The following is a 13,542-nucleotide window of genomic DNA, read 5'->3' as shown; positions in this document are numbered from 1 at the left end:
GCACTATAAGACTATAGTGGAGGGTAAATGTTTTCTTTTTTTTTTCAGGTCTCTTCAGAGGAGCTTAGACTGTGCCATGCCCCATGCCTATAACCTGTGTCAACCTTTGTTCATCAGTTATATCTTGCTTTACCTATTCAATCTGACATGATCTGAGGGATCCAGAGTCAAGACTGGTGCATATCTGTCTGCAGCAGAAATAAACATGACACCTGTGCAAGAATCCACAGCAACTTGGGAACTTAAGGGTTCATGGTAACTTATGATACAACGGAGCAATTTGTCAGGCTCTTTCGACTTCTAAACTCCTAAACTCCAGCTTTATCCTCATGAGATTTGAAATCTGTGCTTTCCCACGCAATTAATCATCACTTTGGCTTCTTTAAATTCAAAACCTGTGCTACATAATTTTCAGGAAAATATAATTGTGCAACTGTATTGCACAATGCTGTCAGATCTTTGCATGAATTCCTGGAAGCAAAGCACAGAACATGACCTACCTTCACGGCAAATAATCTCTTTCTACACTGTCTAATCTATCTGTCTATCTAATCCATCTCTCTCATGTCAGCTGTCATATGAACTAGGCACAAGGCACATTCCCAGTTTTAGCAGAAGTTTTGATTGCCTTTATAGGCAGATATTGACTCCTATAGAAATGAAAATCACGATTTAATGACCCAAGAGGTAAATATTGACCCAAGACTTAAAGAATAATCAATCTCATTGCCCTCTGAGATATTAAGTCGATATACACACTGCTGTTACATATATTCTCCATGTCTTTATCAGGAATAATCAGAAATCCATCAATGAAAAGACAAGAATTACTAAAGAAAAGGAATTGGTTCATTTTAAACCAATACTCACCACTGAGAAGAAAGGAGCTTCAAGATTTCATTGAAACAGTTTTCCAGGGCATATTTAGAGACAAAAGAGTGGGTGTAGGTAGGTAGGAAAGAGTTATGGCTCAATATAAAGAGAGATGGGGGAGAAATATGGGGGAGAAAAATCCATGTAGCCTTACCTAAATGCAAGAGGGGAGAAACAGATGGAGTAGATGAATTTCCTCCACCAACTGTTAGGGCAAGATTTACCCTAGTATGTTTATTTACCAGCTATACAGTGACTAAGTTTAGCTCCAGCACGTCAGGGAATTTAATTATCTAGGAATTGAGCATGTACATTCTTTCAGCCCCTCTGACAAACAGTAGGTTGGCATACTGGAGAGGCTACGACACACATGCATAGAGAACCTTCTCACTGCTCCTAATTAGCTGGACAATTATACATACTTTGTAGCTTACATGCTGGTTATTCTTTTGATTTCTGACCTGATAGCTTTCCTTCCTGCACCACCACTCGCCTCCAGCTCTCTTTTCAGAACTCTGGGTCTGCACATCCCCATCTCTGCAGCACACACTTTCCACACCTGAAGCACATGAACAGCAACCTACCCAGAAACAACTGCTCCTCCTTTACTTATACCCTTGCCACCTGACAAAGGCAGAAAGGGGAGGACAAACGGGACAGTCTGAGAGCTGCCCATTGGTGCAAACCTACCACCAGCATCATTCCCAAAGGAAAATAAGCCAATATTGGACAGACCCTGGAGATTCAGCCCACTCAGGCTGTGTGCCTATCTTGCAGAGATTATGCAACCCCTGCACTTCAGGTAACTCTGTCTGAACCACGTGCAATTATCCTATAATGTCTCCTTCCAAAGAGCTGCTTTTATTGGTTCTTTTAATGACAGGCAGTTTTCCAGCTAGCGTTTCATCTAAGCTATCAGCAATACACAGTCATAGTTTAGGTTAACCGTAGGTACCACCTGAATTTATTCCTATGAATATCAAAGAGGATTTTATAGGTTTTATCTTATTTCAAGGCAGAGAACCCAGCTCAATTGGGTATCAATTACCTGTCAATTTACAGAATTACCAACACACAAAAGACAATATATAACCTGCCTAAAATATTACTTTACATATCAGAAACCACACAGGGATGATCAGATAGTCAGACAGCTGGGCTGCCTAATCAGTGGCAGGTCTATAATTCTGCACCCAAAGAAACCTGCAGATGAGTCCTCAGTGACAAGTCAGGAATGAGACTTCTGTATTGGTAAAGGATTATCAAAGCCAGGTTCTGTAATATTGCTGCTGTTTGAGGCCATGGGATCTTTCACCGATTGTCACCAGCTTCCACGGCAGAGTCAGTGCTACTGGAAATAATTTCATTCTATTTGCAGGTTGCATAGAGCTACATTTTAATTAAGTTTGCTGGATACTGCAGGCACTCCCAACGTTTATAATGAATTGCTCTTTATAAGACATTCCTCTGCCCCATTTTAACACTACAGGGTGGCTTATGCCTCATCTTCCTGCAATGCTAATCTCTATTTTGTATTTTAAGCATCCAATATAGAATTCTTCCTGGGATATGTCTGAACAAACACTAAGCAAATGTGGGACCCACTAGTCCTTTTTTCCCAGCCTGTCCTTCCATATGACTGGGACACTAATAGACACAAACCAGTCAAACTCCCAAGGCTTGCACTCACTGGGATATGACTCAAGACACACATGCAAATTTTTATCTGTTCAAAGTTATTTGCCAGCACTTATCACCCTATAGGTAAGGAATGCTTTCTAACTCAAAAACAACACTCCTCATGAGTCACAGAACCAGACACTTTTTAAAATAAAGGAAAAGCAAAATAGAAAAAGGAAAGCAAGAAAATCTGTTAGAAAATAGAACTTTTTTTTTTATTTATTTTAATTATCATTTTTTCCCTCAAGTGGCACTGTGAAAGGACCTTGGATCTCCACGTTTTGAGGTAGGCATGCCTAGGGTTTTTTCCTCACAATGAGCTACATTCTTGCAGGCAGATGCTTGTTTCTAAGCTTGATATAATGCCTTTGAATGGAAGCAAACTCTGCTCAGTGCCTCCTGGTCCTTAGGAAGTTCTTTTTGTCCCCTCCAAGGGCACCCTGCTCTTCACTGCAGCTCAGACTCTCTGTACAAGCCGCAGGTTCCCTTTTGCATGCTGCAACAGCATTGTCAGCTGTAGCTTCTAAACCATAGCAGTTTCTCACCACAAATGCTCGAGAACAACTTCCCTCTCCCTCTCAGATAAAAGGTCTCCAAAACTTCTACTTTGATGCTCTCAGTCAAAAAGAAAACCCATGCAGCAGAGGGCTGCAACACCACAGTGCATCCAGTCTCTTGTCTTACTAGGGTTCCCAGAGCCAACAAGAGAATTAAAAAAAGAAAAACAAACCACCAGCAAAACACACAAAAAACCACTCCACTTTTAACAGGCTGGTGTCTATAGAAGTTACGAATTAAAATGGTTTTGGTTTGAAAGGCTGTTAACTCTAAGGTTTTTTCTTTTTCTCCTTCAAGCAGTTTTGCTTTGAAGAAACTGCTGGTGCATCCCAGGATAAATGAAACTAAATCACTTCACAGAAATCATTTGGCTATCAGTGAACTTGGCTCCATGGGATCCTAGAGTTTAAAAAAAAAAACAAAAAAACAAAAAAACAACAACAACAACAACAAAAAAACCAAAAAGAAGAAACCCAGTTCTCTTCTGGAGGAGGGAAAAGGCATTTTTCAACATGTATAAACTAAAATCAATGTACTCTTCAAAGGCAACGAAAAAATCAGTTTACCAAGTCTGACATGCAGCCTGTGAGCCAGGGAGATGATAGGATCAATAGCCTCCCTTCACTCAGCCATGATGAAAACTTGCACTGAGTGCATGTTCAACTTTATATACCCGGATAAGACAAGGATGGCTGAGTATTAAAGAAGGCCAGATAGCAAATAGCAGGGTAGAACAAGACTGATCCTACATTGCTCTGAACCAAAGGAAAATACAGGTGAGTAAATTCACAACTGTGAGTTGAGTTTCCACAATATTCCTTGGGCTGCAGAGTTAACTTTAGGGCTGTTGTCTTAGACAAAAAACACATTCCAGCAAGAATTCATTTCAAGAAGCTCACAGACATTTTTACATTCTCTGGGACTTTTTTCATCAAACCCAGAGGGAATTTTGTGGCTTTGGGCACTTCCTGCCTGACTGTATCTATCAGCAGCCGACCTGCCAGACTGTGTATCTACATCTGTTCATTAACATTTGAACCTTGCTGTGGTTTTTCTCCTGTGGTCTCAGAAATATCTTTTCATTCTGCTGGGTGACAACATTGAGCAGATGGGATGGATCCCAGCCCTATCCCAATTGCAGCTTTAAGATGAGATCCATCTCATGAATTTCTGGTACCCTCAAAACCAGCCATTTTCTTCCCATCACCAAAGTTTCATGGAAGTTCAGACGTTTTGAGGGCTGCTTCCTGTGTTTTTGTGATTGCATGGGTTGTTCCAACACGGGCTTTTGCACTGTCCATTCAGACTAAATCTGTGTGGAATTTCTCGTATCATTGCCATGAAGATAGCAATAAGCTACTCATAATATTTAGCTTAGTTGGAGTAGTTCAAGGATATTAAAAAGCTTTAAGGAAATAATTTCCTCATTTATATTCCAGGTGTGCAAGGGTCTGGAATTTGGAGTTGTTGGTTAGAAGATTCAGTAAGTATTAAATATCCAAGACTTTCAAAACACTTCTTTAAGATGAAAGTGTAGCCGCACATGATGTTTCCACATCACTCTAGCTCTAAAACAAGACTGTTCACACAGCTACAGTTAGCAATCCATATACAGTAATTCACAAAAGATCCTGAAAGAGACTCACCAGAGGAGCCCGGCCAATGCTGCGCAGGTAGTAGAGAAGACCTTTGGCATGGTAAATGGTTGGATGGAGCTGGGAATTGGGTGCCAACCACTGCCTGTTCAGGTCATCCCCACTCAAGGAACAACGGTGGCTGAAATCAGAAAGCAACACATCACAAACCAGCAAAACCACAGCTGATTCCAAAAAGTTTCCAATTCTGGCAAGCCCTGGCACAAGGACAGGGAATGTCAATAAGAACACAGATATAAACCTTTTGAACATTGGGTTGGAATAAACCAATGGTCCGTAGTATATTTCAAAGGTGGTTATAGTATATGAATTTTATAATTTCCTTTCCTTCCAAGGTTTACATAGTTGCAGTCCTGAAAATAAATGCAGTTTCTCGTTTATCTAATATGTCCAAATCAAAAGACTACTTACAAACAAAAAGTCTCCTGAAATGGTCTAAATTCTGTGTTATCTATGAAATTCACCCAGCTTACATAGAGCACAGGCTTCTCAAAACCTCCACAAACAAGTACATCCAACTCCTACTCATTCTAATTGAAGACAGGCTCTTCAATTTCTTCGACCAGTCTGAAATATGAATGCACTTAAATGAGATGAGCTGGATATCTCATTTAAGCTTCTCCACTCACAAGAAATGCAACTACATAAGCACATCAAGGAGATCTTGATGCATGCTATACCATTATGTAGAACAATTACCTAGCTTCACTGCAAAGGCTGAATAAAAAGCTAAATAAGGATCCCAGATTTGCACTGAGAAAATGTTTCCCTTAGTTGGCTTGAACATATTCTGTTACTGACTCAGTGATCAGTGGAAGATTGTGCAGAATACTTGTACGTATGGAGCAGTACATCAGTGCACAATTTTGAAAAATGCAACTAATCATCCTTGTTAGTGACTGTAGATCAGAGCCTTCTCACACTCCTCCAGGGATTTGTTATAATTTGGTTCACAGTTTTGAAATTGCAGTGTGCTGATAAAATTCAGGAATCAACCCTCCAGCGTATAAGAGTTTGTGTCAGGTCCTCATCACCTCCATACTATCCAGTTCAGCACTAGAATGTTTCTGGTGGCATGGTAAACTTGGGCTGGCTTGTGATTTAAAATAAAAAAAAAACTAATTTGGGTGAGTTTCTAGCTAGAGTTGCATCCAGCTTGGCTGTTCCAGCCTCCTAGAACACGGTAATGTACAAATGTATTCCTGGGGATGTGGTCTGTTGTTGTATTGGCAGAGCCATGCACTGCAGCTAAGGTGTGCTGCGTGTAGCATCTTTGGCATTATCAATGCCTTGTAATGATGCCTGAAAAAAAGGGTTTTAAAGCAGGAATGCTTTAAAAAAGAAAAAAAGCATAAACAATGAAGAACCAGTTAACAACGGCAGACAAAGAAGTAATAAGAATCACTAAGAATATTTCATACATTTTTAATGTAAAAAAACAAGGACTCTGATGCCATCTTGGGGTTTCTGGCAACATCACAAGATCCATTCCAAGTTTACTCTAGTTTCACTGTTATCTGAATTCCCCTCTTTCCTCATAATCCATAGTTCCCATGTTACTCATTTGGCAAATCAGAAAACATTAGCAATAGCTAACACATGGGGAGTTGGCAAATGCTGCTGTGATGCTTCTGCCAAAAATTCTATATGAAAACACGACAACCTTGGTTATGTTTCTTAAAGGTTCTTCAGATAAAGTTACTATTAAGCTCACCTCTCCTGATCTTCAGGACAATAGGTGCTCAACTAAGATAAGCAGCTGTACTTCTGCCAGGAACTGCGTGCTTACATGGTTTCCTCTCAATAGGTACAAGTCCACATAAAGAGTCGTTAGGTTGCATTCAGAAACTCACCTTCCCCCAACATTACTAATAAAAATATAAGACCCAAACACTTCCTTGACATAAGCGTGATGTCTTCCTGCACCACAGTTATATGTGGGAGCACAACTAATTCAAAAGAACAACAGAATTTTCATTCTGAGGGAAAGAATGATAGCCGGACTTTTATTTGCATAGGTCAACTTAACATCGAGAAGGGAAAAACAAAAGTAGTCTTGTTATTTCAGACATACAGAAAGACTTTTTCAACATTGTCAGTGCTCACAAAAAGAACCCCAACCTACTTTCCCCATCTTTCCCGTTGGGACTGGCACTAGCCTTGGTACATACTGGAAGAGTCCAATACACAAAGCCAAACATGCTGGGGAATAGAAACATGAAAACTGAAAACTACTTCTGAAATGATTCAGTAAATACAGAGATTAATGTCAAACCAATCCTAAGCTCAATTTTTATTTCACTATCTCTTAAACTAAAAGCCTTTGTAAAAAATTCCCTTATACCTCCAGAACACATAAAGAAATCCCACGATGTGTTAGAAAAGCATGTAAGAAAAATTCCTAACCAGCTCTATTAACAGACATTAAAGCCGAGTAAATGATGTGACAAGGCACTGGTGTTTCCTACCGCAGAATCTGGTTCTGCTGTGGCCCATGGACTGCAATGCACTACTCATACATGTAAGCGCAGTTTCCACACAGCATGCCAACGTCTCTGCAGATCACAGCACCCTCGCTCTTTCGACAGGTTTCGCTCTGTCCATAATACAATTTACCAGCTCCGTTGCTCTGATACAAGTTGTGACTTTTCTTAGAGGTGACCCTACAACAAGCCAATCCCTCCCCTGCAGTTCACAGATGCTGCTGATTGCTTAGTATTAGTAAGTGTAATCCAACTCTAAAATAATAATTTCAAAGCTCCTATTTACTGCAGGGAAGGAAGGTAACATCCCTGCATGTAGGCAAGAGCCGGGAGACAAAGTTCAGCTTTGTCCCTTCAACGATTAACATCACTGCTTATTTAAATGACCTTTAAATATTAGCCCTCAGCCTGGCAGGTTGTATCCACAGCTCTTAAGGAGATGCAGAACTTTAATTAAATTATGAGAGGCTGATTTTTTCCATCCCACTCCCTCCTCCCATCATACTGTTAAAGTCTGTTTACCTTTGTAGAAACCAGTTGTCTGCCAGCCCTGTTCCCCCTTATCCCTGCCTTTCTTCTCTCTTTCCTAATAGCGATGACATTCGCAGATAATGGTCTTGTCCATTATGTTCTGCAACCAAGGGTGAAAGTAAAATATTAAGCTGATCTCAAGTGCTGATAGCAAATAAAGGGATTGGGAAGCTGAGACTAGCTTTGAATGTTTGGCAGGACTTAGTGAAATTCACTGCTGAAATCAAAGGCATTTCTTACAGCACTGTTCCAAGCTATTACATTTGCTTTAAATGTTTTATGTGTCTTTTCTCCTTTGCAGCACTAGCAAGGCTACCTGCCACCTTGGAGGGACTGGTAGCAGCTCAAAGGAAATTATGAAAACTTTTCCCAAAAAGAATTCCAGTAAGTAAAGAAAACTCCACCTCTGTGTCTGTGTAACAGATTACCTGTAATTCTGCTATTTGTTATATATCTTCTCCCAGATATATGCAAAACAATTAAACCGCATTTATGTTGTTCACAAGCCTGATGCTTTTGTTATAGCCCTGCCTCCTCTTCTATCTTTATACAGCTAGGGCACTCTTTGATGCGTTTCAGCCTATAAGGTAGCTGTTAGCAGTCTCTGGGGCGGTGCATGGCTATAAAGTGGAGCACAGCAAAAGGAGATGAAACAAGCACATTTGACCTTCTCCAAGCAGACCCTAGTAGTATTTCTGTAGGAATCTGTAGAATGACTCAAAAGAAGCCACGGAGCTCATGGAAGAAAAGATCCTCTGATCCTTACTAAGTAAACTTTTCTTAACAGACACAGCCAGAAAACACTGACTGTCACAATGATACAGGGCAGGGTGTTCAGCATTTACTATTGCCCACGGAAAGAAACACTTGGGCAGTCTGGCCTTCAGATGTACTCTGATAGTGCTACATAGTCCAGTAAGATGAATAAAACCAAAGCATTCAAGCCATCCAGTCCCTGGAGAAAAGATAACTCAAGTGACTAGTTCCAAGCAGAGTAAATTCATTCTTAGGTGAATTTGTTGGTGACTGCTAGCTTCAAATATCATCACTATATGCCACCAAGAATATTTGTATTTCTCTGCAATCCTCAGTTCTAAAGATTTATAAATGCAGATAGTCATGTAGGAGAACTACTCTGAAAACTGGATCCCTGGCATCTGAAGTCGATACACCACAGACAGAAAGATGAGGTTGAGATTCTCCTTCTGAACCCACAGGAGGTAACTGCACTTCTCACTGAAGCATTAGACTCTTGCTCTGAAGGCAGCGACACTTCACAGGGAGTTAATGAGAAAGAGGTTAAGTAGCTGAAGAACAGACTTGTTTGGTTTAAGATACAATTCTATTTTAAATCTGCCTGTACTTGTAAGACCTTGTTTTTAATCTTGTACCTCGAAGTTTGACATGAAGTTTTACTAAAAATGTGTCTTCTTGTTTGTCTTCCTCTTAAGCCTGCTTAGTTTTGAGGGTGAGGTAGCCTCAGATATTGCACTAAACTGCACTAAATTATGCACAATTCATGTGTATAGATGGAGAGATGCTACCTAATCTTAACCTAAGGCTTGATAAGGTCAATGGACCCTTTAGGTTGATTGCAACAAGCCTGGATCAGTGCCCTGCCCAGGTACAAAAATGGGAGGGGTGGGGGAAGAGAGAGAGAAAAAAGGTAGATACACAGGAAAAAACAAAACAAAAGGGAACAGAATGTGCAGAGTAAAGAGATTGGGAGATAAATATACTACACAAGATATTAAAGGAAGAAAACAAGAAATTGAGAGAGAGAAGAGTCACTTTTTAAAGAAAAGATGTTGCTGTGCTTGGAAGATAAAATGATTCAAAGTCTCCTGTCCATTACAGATAAATGGGAAGACAGGGACCATCATATTGAATGAACGATGTCAAGACTGATAATAACAGCACCTGGGGCACAGGGAACTATAAAATCTGAAGGGATGCATCGTGTTTTATATGTAGAGAGCAGCATCACCATTCACTATGCATCTTGAAAGCAGACAGCAGTACTAGAGCAGGATAAGGGTATCGATATAAAAGGAAGTAGGCACAAGTAAACATCAGGATGCTGTTGAACAGCATGGGGCAGCCTCCACCAGACACAGTATGTTGGACCTTATAAATAACTACTGCCTGTGATGGAAACAGGAATATTTACATTAAGGTGTTTTGGTCTTGCCATTCAGAAAGCTCAGAGCGACCTGGAGGAAAAAAAAAGGGGGGTGGGGGTGTGGGATCCTTTATTTGTCTTTATTTTAAATCTTTTCAAAGAGCAAGATTCAGTGATGCGAGGAAGCAGCAGCATCAACAAAGCCTTCCCCCCTCATAATTTGAAGGAAGGAATCAGAAATATTCTTTTCTGTCTTTGACTATGTTTTGTTCAAGCCCATGTGCTGAAACCATAATGACTATATCCATCACGTGTCCATTCCACAGGGATGCTCATCCAGTACCACCCAGGCATTGCATCACGGTATTGCCCTGTGATGCCAATGATTGTTCCAGAGGGAGAGTACCACTAGAACAATGTCAATATTGGAGGCTTTACACTGAGAGCAATCCAATGAAACAGTATGCTTATGTGATGTAAAACAGCCTGGATTTTAAATCTTTGGATATTTTTCAGAAGTTTCAGAATGACAGCTAACTAATCTTCCATCCTCTGAAATGTCTGTGTCTTAATGGCATAAGAGAAAATACGAAGTTCTGAGGACCTCTTTGTAGAGCTCTTCATTTAATCTGTTTCATTTTATAGCAGACATATATACAGACTTACACTACAGCACTCTACAGCTAGAATCAAAGCTGGAGGCCTAGAGGGCAGGGTATTTTTCCTACTGTGCTCTGGACTCCATCTTTAATTTCATGGCAGAATATCTTTCCCACCATGAAAGTGAGCCACTTAAAGCTCCCTCTGGGAGATCTCACTTTTGCATCTTGGCAAGCCCCAGGGCTCCCCTGCAGTGAGGTGATCCCTTCACCTAGAGACTCCAAGGAGTGAAGAAGGTGATGCTCTTCCTTTGTTCAGGGTGTGAAGTTATTAGATTTTTTGCTTGTTTACAGTGAAATACAGGTGAGTGGCTGCAAGGCATATACACAGACACTGATGAATGAAACAGTTCCCATCAGCATTACTGCAGCTAGCAACGCATTTCTGATCATTCACTCTTTCCTTCCGACTGCACGCAACATGAATGTTGAAATGCCTATATAGAACCAGGTTCAAGAGCAATCTGCCTTCCCAACATAACCAAAGCAGCTGGGATTTCAGGAGCCACAATCCCTATTCTATATCTCTTTCTCTTCGTGTGTGCATTTCATTCCTAAATTATATTTACACTCCACCCACCACTTGCCTATGACCTACTGTAATGCTAATTTCCCTCAAGCCTCAATTGCACCACATCTTACTATCACACCTGCTTTCATCATCAGTAAAGGCCAGAGTTAGTATCAGAGCACCAAGGCAGGCATGCACTGTTTAACCAGATGACAAAAATCAAGGCCAGAAAGTCAACTTCTCCTAAGAGATCCCCATAAAGTACCAAGCAATGGTGATTTTTCAGTTGCACTGTGAACTCTTACTGCCTAGTTTATTTTATTTCTAAGGCCTTTCAATGGAAATATTTTTTTACTACTTTCTTCTCTTCGTTTTTTGTTACACCTTACACACACACACACAATGCCAAACTTATCCCCTGAATGACACTTGTGCTATCTGGATGCCAAGCAATCTAAGGATGCCATTGAAAGGGTTCATCTCATTTCGGACCGTGCCTGCTGTACGACTCTTCCCTCCCAGCGCTAATGAATCCATGATGCATAATGCTTCCTCTCAGGCAAATGCTGTCCTAAAGTATCACTCTGCCAGCTTCTTGCCTCCCTACAGCTGAGCACTGATACTAATTAGCGTAACGAGCCTTTCACTTGCTACATCTGACTGATTTTGTCACAATGCAGTTTGTGCTCTTCCTGTTCAGAGCCTGTAACTGTTTCTCTATCCTTGCTCAGCTCCATTATAAGGGTTTCTTTTCTCTCTGTGGACACATTTCATTAAGTCATATTTGGTCACAAACCAGCTAGAGATGCAGAATGAGAACTGTTTCACCCCAGCTAATGCTGTCAATGTCATAATCAAATAAGACAAGAAGTTCACATGATATACTGAAAAGGTGACTTAACAGCATTGTCACAGATAAGCTAACCTCCACTCCCAGTTCCGCATCAAAGGATCCCCCATCAGAATTCTATTTCTTCTAGCTGTAACAACAGTAATTATTAAATACCAGCTAATCCATTCACTTGCAGTTGCAAGCAATAACGTTTTGTAGTTTTTTTATGAAGTAGCAAATAAGGATTCAGGGAGCAAATAAAAACTTGGTTCTCAGTTTCTTGACATTGTCCATGAGATGGGGTCATCTGAAGAGTACCTTCTCAGAATCTTCAAATACTTTACACGTCATTGATAAGAAAGCCTTGAAACAGCATTTTTCATCACTAGCTTTAGACGTAATAGTCAATTTTCAGCTCAAGAAGTTTCTTGTAACAAATATCTACTTTCTGCAGGAAGCATTGTCTTTTCCTCACCAATCAAACACCCTATTCCCCTCAAAACTTTGACTTTTCAGTCAAAACTCCAAATTGTACCATCAAAAACATCAGAACTGTTGAAGAGAGATGTCTCAGAACATGTTAGAAAACATGCATTTGAGGTTTCTTAGCCACCCATTCCTCTCTGTCAGGGGATTTCCTTGGCTGCGCCACATGTTCCCTAACGCAGCACCAAGACTCCATGACAGCAATTCAGTAACGTGCAGAATTATTATGCGACATGGGAGTTGTAGTTTGGCTGGGGAGCCAGGACAACAGGGCAGCCAAACAACTCCCCAATGGCACCACAGTGACACTTCCAAATGGAAACACTGTTCTTAAATGGGAAGATTTGGCTCCAGTTTTGATCATCCATTATTTATAGAAAAGCTTAAGCTTTCTATAGGAGGAAAAACACATTTTCCCACACAGGCCCACTTATATCCTCCCACAAGCTATGTCAGCAAATCCTAATTTTGCAAGCAGGGATACTGAGAATTGAAGCCACTCATGCAACAAAGCAGTAAATCAGTGAAAAACTAGGAATAGAACCTGAGATCTGATGAAAGCATATCAAATTAACTAAAACTTTACTTTTAAATTAATGTCCTTTAACCTGTTTCTAATTCCTGTATTTTGATTTTCTTATTTCAAATGTGGCTTATATCCATATAGCTGAAGAGGATTCTTAACTGACTTAAGCTAATTGCTCACATATGGGTTGCATCAAATTAACTGAGCTGATTTAAAAATATGTTAGTTAAATCAGTGCAATCTCTGCATATAAATGAGTACTAAGAATTGCAATTTGCAGATGATTGTTCTAAAACTTAAACCAAAATAAATAATGCAGAAGAGCAAAGTGGGGCATCATAGATTAACAGCAAGAATCACACACAGAGGGCTGTGTAGAGTCCCCCAAAAAAAAAAAAAAAAAAGAATGTGCAGCCATGACTTCAGATCTCTGTTAGCTTTTCCTAGGATCCTTGCTTAGCCAAGTAGTCCAGGAGGTAGTACTCCTTCTTAGTGTCCTCTGCTGCTGTGGAACTGAAGAGAGAACTAGAATGGAAGGAAAACTCTCAAAGTATTTTCTGTGAATCAGAAAGTTCAGATTTCTTAAAATATTTTGCTAATAAAGTACAGAATAATTGGACTAGTCC

At 40.2% G+C, this 13,542-nt stretch overlaps 1 protein-coding gene across 1 annotated transcript in view; it reads right to left on the bottom strand.

The window, feature by feature from the left end:
• The window catches only part of AGBL1 (AGBL carboxypeptidase 1), a 270,761-nt gene that overhangs the window by 130,765 nt on the left and 126,454 nt on the right, over positions 1-13,542 (bottom strand). Inside the window, exon 18 of the mRNA XM_064456203.1 lies at positions 4,758-4,887. Within this exon, the coding sequence (XP_064312273.1) occupies positions 4,758-4,887 (130 nt within the window). The remainder of the gene's footprint in view (positions 1-4,757; positions 4,888-13,542) is intronic.

Source organism: Phalacrocorax carbo, chromosome 7, assembly GCF_963921805.1.
Source record: "Phalacrocorax carbo chromosome 7, bPhaCar2.1, whole genome shotgun sequence".
Lineage (NCBI taxonomy): Eukaryota > Metazoa > Chordata > Aves > Suliformes > Phalacrocoracidae > Phalacrocorax > Phalacrocorax carbo.
The sequence above is the reverse complement of the archived record's forward strand: the minus strand, read 5'-3'. Positions and strand labels throughout refer to the sequence as shown.